This window comes from Sinocyclocheilus anshuiensis, unplaced genomic scaffold (genome assembly GCF_001515605.1).
Source record: "Sinocyclocheilus anshuiensis isolate Anshui unplaced genomic scaffold, SAMN03320099.WGS_v1.1 scaffold144, whole genome shotgun sequence".
NCBI lineage: Eukaryota > Metazoa > Chordata > Actinopteri > Cypriniformes > Cyprinidae > Sinocyclocheilus > Sinocyclocheilus anshuiensis.
Window position 1 is genome coordinate 1,031,872 of NW_015555720.1, and position 5,547 is coordinate 1,037,418.

At 46.4% G+C, this 5,547-nt stretch overlaps 1 protein-coding gene across 1 annotated transcript; it reads right to left on the bottom strand.

Moving 5' to 3' along the window:
* Positions 1-13: 13 nt before the first annotated feature.
* LOC107672418 (protein FAM222B-like) lies at positions 14-5,079 on the bottom strand. Its single transcript, XM_016465605.1, has 3 exons — positions 4,867-5,079; positions 3,186-3,310; positions 14-2,993 (listed from the first exon to the last, which is right to left on the bottom strand). Exons 2-3 carry the CDS (start codon positions 3,205-3,207, stop codon positions 1,276-1,278), a joined length of 1,740 nt encoding a protein of 579 aa, XP_016321091.1. The 5' UTR covers positions 3,208-3,310; positions 4,867-5,079; the 3' UTR covers positions 14-1,275.
* Positions 5,080-5,547: the final 468 nt, after the last annotated feature.

Sequence of the window (5,547 nt, forward strand, 5' to 3'; positions counted from 1 at the left end):
GTATGGTGTTAATGATGGAGCAAAAGCAGGGAGCCAATCCGCCTCGACACACAGCATTCACACCGGCTAATCACACCACTCAGTTACAGTAGCACAGCAGTAAAGCCACAGGCTAGCCCGTGGTGCTCATTTATATTGCGCTTACATCAACACACTTCCGTCATCCAATTACGGTAAAGGACGTCTTTCCTTTAACGACGGACTAACGCACGAGCAGATGATGACACTCTTCCCAAAGGTAGCTTTGGGTCGGCTGCTAAACTTAAGTCCTGTAGTGAGTCGAAGCCTGCCGTCACTGTCTCTTTCCAATGAAATTCAAGTAGTAACAATTAAATTGAGAGACAAAATAAAACCCTATTCTATGCAATTAGGGCACAGCACAAGTCCTGAAGCAATTTGAGTTTACAGCAGCCTCCATTTAAACTGAAATCTAATAGGATACTCGAGAAAAAAAGAGGGAATAAAAAGGATAGTGCATTAGCTGACACTTCAAGGGAAGGATTAACATTGTACACAATGTGGCTTGACTCAGCCCTAGTGTAACATTTCCATCTAAGACTTTAACCTGATTCATGTTCAACAGTCTGAAAAAGAAACAGTCTTGTCATATGTGCATATCCCAGTATCAGTTTGCACTTTCATATCGATTCAGAATTAGTTACAAAAAGCACAATATGTAAACATTGAGAGGAACAAAAATAAAATCAACCTCTATACATTGTACAAGCTGTTAGCTTAGATGGAATAGCCAAATATTTCAGTATCATGGCACCCCTTAAATGTCTTCATTGAGTTAGTACTTCAAATCTCAAGTAGGCCTAAACTACATACAAATGGCATTTGCTGGGAATTTCTTCGCAGCTTTTTAAATAATGGACATTTGCTAATCAAAAAGAGAAAGTAAATATATGCGTGTTGTGTGGTACATTTTTCATTTGTATAACACAGACCAGATAGGAATGGAAAAAAACAGTGCTGATATCATAAACTGAAGCTGTTATGACTGTTTTCTGGAAAGAAAAAATTATTCAAATAAACTAACTAAAATAAATAAATGCGTACAGCGTTTTCCAAAAGCTACTTATTTAAGCAATCTAAACTACTAAAATTAAAAGAAAAAAGTGGCACATGGGGGTTCAGCTTTGTGGTAGCCACATAAATCATTGTACTGGAAACATTCAGTAGATTGCTTGCAAGACTGAAACGGGACGGGAAGAGGGGGAATTTTTTTCCTTGCGCTCAGAATAACACTGACTAGCGTCAACTGGCCGCAGCTCATCTGTACCCTGGGTGGTGGATGTGCACATTTCTACTATCACCTGAATCTGTGGCCCTGCTGACTGATGCTCTACGCATCTTTGCCATTGTGCCAGGATTCTGCGCTCGGAAGCAGGGCGCCTGGAAGTCGCCACCCATGTACTCCATGGTCTGCATCAGGTTCGTCTGACTGGAAATGGCTGCCCCGGTCCTGTACTGTGCTCCGGGGGTGCAGTCTATGGAGGCCCCTGAGAGGCCCCCGTGGAACGGCCCCACCAGGTCTTGAGACCCTGAGCTGTCACTGTTTGGCTTGGGTAGGATGTTGTTCCAGGGAGGCTGCATGTAGTGGCCGTTACTGTAACTCATGTGCATCCCGTTGACCGGAGGAGATGGTGTTGGTTTATCAGTTGAGGGCTTCAAGTTGAAGGGCTGTGCCATGCACACCTCCTGCGGGTAGCCCATGTTCTTGGTGAGGAACCCCGGTCCAACTAGGGCCTCTCTAGGGAGATTCTTGCCCTGGTGAGCCGCTCCCACCGGAAGGTGCTGAAGGTGCGCCAACTGGTGTTGCCCCCAAGGGCCCTGCTGACGTTGTTGCTGGGGTAACTGTGGCTGGGATTGATGCTGCTTCATGTCATTGTGGTAAAGAGGCATCCTGTTCATGGCAGCGATGTCAAGCAGTGGCAGAGCGGGAGCTGGACCACCTTTATCAGCGTTACCAAGGATGCAAGAAGGTGGAGGACCCACACCGGGATGGGTGCACACCCGAGAGCTCGCATTGATGAGCTGGTTGCGGCTGATGGGACTGGGGTTGGCGATCTGTCCTTCACACATGGAGGTAGAGCCCATGCCGGCCCGAGCCTGGCAGAACTGGTTGATCTGATTGACGATGCTGCTCAGGTCACTGGGCCGGTTCTGGTGCAGGCTGGCAGCCATGGAAAGCGGGATGGTTGAGGTAGACACAGTCACATTGGGAGGGGCATCGGCGTCGGGTAGCTTGCGTGGCATCTGCAAGCCTGCCAGGGGGGGCTGTAAGACCCCGGGGGCCGGAGGGCCGGCGCAAGAGGCCTGTGGCATGGGCTGGGATTGAGAGAAGCCCTGGGAGTGCCGCAGGTGCACCGACTGCGCCATATCTGGCAGATGCCGGAGTCCTTGCGGACCAGGCAATTGTGGCTGCTGCTGCATGAGAGTCTGTTGGTGGTTTAGGGTGTGGTGCGGTACTGGCGGTTGGTGAGCCTGGCTCTGATGTAAAGCCTCCTGGTGGGCCAGGCTCTGCTGTGGTTGTAAACTGCTCTTCTGCTGCAGGGACTGCGGATGGGCCTGCAAGGCCTGAGAGTGAGCGAGACTCTTCTGGCCTAAAGGAGTCTGAAGGTGTGGAACAGTGTGAGGAACATTTAAAGTGCTGGGATTGGCGTAAAGCCCACTGTGCGGGTTCATGATGAGCTTAGGGAGAAAACGGGCTCGGCCGCCTTCGATGTCCTTGAGGATCCCTTTGACGGGGACTTTGACGATGGCCAAGAGGCCCGTCCGGGTGTTGACCTGAGGTGGGTAGGGGCTGTAGCGCTGGCTGGAGGTGTCGAGACCGTTGACGGTGCGGCGAATATGCTTCCTCTGAGGTACTTTGACACTATTGGGGAAGATTTTTATAGTCAGTGGGTTATTGGCAACTTCCTTAGCATAGGCATCCAAATCCGCTGGGGTAGGATAGTGTGCTGATCTCATCCTCTGTGTAGTGTCCCCTGTGAGCAAGAGAAGGCCAAATATGAAGGGTACTGCAGGAAATGTGGCGCAGATGTGATAATATAAAACTGCTTATCAGGGCTCTGATGGAGCAGGGTCAAGAGGCAGAGCTAACAAAGGGACAAACTAGGTCAAACGTACATGCAGTCTAATCAGAACAAAGCTCATTTCGGTTAAAGGCCATTTCTTACATTTCTGAAGTCCAGTGTTCATCTGCGTGTGCGAGAGAAGCTGGAGGGAGGGGTTTGATACCGGCAGACAGGCCAGCGTATCACAAGGAGACTAATGCAACATTGGACTCCCACTCCTCATCACACTGCAAAGGAAACAGTCACGTCAGGAACAAAAACGGATTCACATCATTCGGCTCTTAAAATACATGGTGTAAAAAATAAATATTGGCTATTTTCTCCTCCAAGGGTGTCATTAAAGAGATCCAATTTTACATGTAGATGTAGGTTTAATGGAACGCACTGCAATGGGAATTAATGAGAGTAATAAATTATTAGGAGGAAATTTCTAGTTTAATTAGTGGCGGTTTGCTGCAACACAGCAGCAGAAGAAGCAATAATCAGAACGCCTTAGATTAAAAGACTTGCAGATTGAAAACCAGCACACAGTGAATATCCCAACAAGCTAAGTAAGTAATATTGAGTAGAGCGTGCTAGTCAACAAATGACATGATTTACAGCCGGCCGCAAGAAAACGGCAATCGCAGAAGTGTACAAAGACCCTACCCTTGCTAATTCACCTGAACATCCATCAAACGCTGTAGCTATAGATCTCTGTAATTGCCTCATTGTAGCCATTTATTTAAATATCATGCATTCAAGCATGACCTTTTTAAATAGCTCTCTGAAACAGCTGGTGTCAAGGCCCACAGTGCACACCCTGCAGTTTGAGTGTCAGGAGTGCGATGCAAACGCATTCTCCCATCTGCCTGGCAGGTGCCCAGGGGCACGGCAGGGGATGCGGCAACACGACCACAGGCCACATGCTCCCAGCTGACTCCTCCAATCTGAGATGTGCAGGTGTCAAAAAGTGCAGTCAAGACAGAGCCTGACATGTTCTGCGCACCCAACCCCCAGCTATTTTCATCAGGGAGCTGCTTTAATTTTACACTGAAGGAGGTGTTATCAGCCGGAGCTTAGATTCACACTGCCTTAAACATCCTGGATTTGTTTAGAATCAAAGATGACCCAAGCTAGTCCTGTTATATCATCCCCAAAATGGCCAATGGATGGGGGAGTTGTTTATTTAGGTGGTGCTCTACAAAAAAAACCTTGAACTGGGTTCAATATCTAAACGAACTCACAGTTCACAGCTCTTACAAGCAAATACTTACATTTCAGCTGACACACATTTACGGTCTTAATTAAAAACAACAGAAGCTTTGGAAGAGCTGAGCTACATTGTGAAATCTCAAACACAATTAGCCAATCATAAAACCAAAGCACTTTGAGTTGAAAGTACAATTTGTGGTTGCCATTTCATCCACCCTATAATAAATCTGCTAGCCACCAAAGTTTGCTTAGCCACAAGCTACATGCATTACATTTATCTCAGATCAGCACAGACACACTTACACAATTTAGGGTCACTGTCGCACACATCTGCCCTGTAGATAAGATGTAGCCGGTTGGCTAAAGGTTTGTCGTGCTCATTTAACGCCCAGCTAACTATCAACCAATCTAAAAGGTGATCAGAGTGAGATCTCAGCCTGTCTTGGTACCTCTGTCTCTACACTTGCTACAACTACTAGCATATAGCCTGTGTCTTCTTCTTTGTGCGAGCCACTGCCGGCTTTCATCTCACAGCTTTTTAAAACCGCATTAAAATGACCGGATGGGAGGTGTCGAAAGCGAAACTTACTCTCTGGCTTCGGGATGAGACGTGTGATTGTTTAAAAGAGCATTTTGCTGGGTTATTCGGCACCTGTGCTCTGCTTGTGTCGATAAAGCGCTTGTCTAGTCACTGCTGCTGCCCAGTGCCCACTGCTGCAGCCCATATCCGCGCATGCGCAGTAAGCTTTTCTCACGTGTGTTCCTCGCTGAGGTCGAGGAAATGCGAAGGTAACTTGGGTTCAACGCGCCACCTACTGAATGGGAATTCTTCTTCGTCTTCTTTAAATTTTTATTGGCGGTTGGCAAACCAACTTAAAGGTGCATTTACCGCCACCTACTGGACTGGAGTGTGGGCAGTACTTTGAAAGAAAAGAGAGGAAAGGAAAAAAAAACAAACAAAAAAAAACAACCTTATATAAATATCCCCCCCCCCCCTATATATTCCTATTAAATTCTTTCACTTATCCCACTGAATGGGAATTACACTGGTTAAAATAATTTATATTATATTATATTATATTATATATAAAGAAAACAAAGACTAATTTTAAAACCCTTAATTTTTTTTTTTGCATTTTCAAAATCCAGAATCAGAATCAGAATGAGCTTTATTGCCAGGTATGTTTACACATACGAGGAATTTGATTTCGTGACAGAAGCTTCCACAGTGTAACAGAATGACAGTGACAGAACAAAAAACACAGATAAT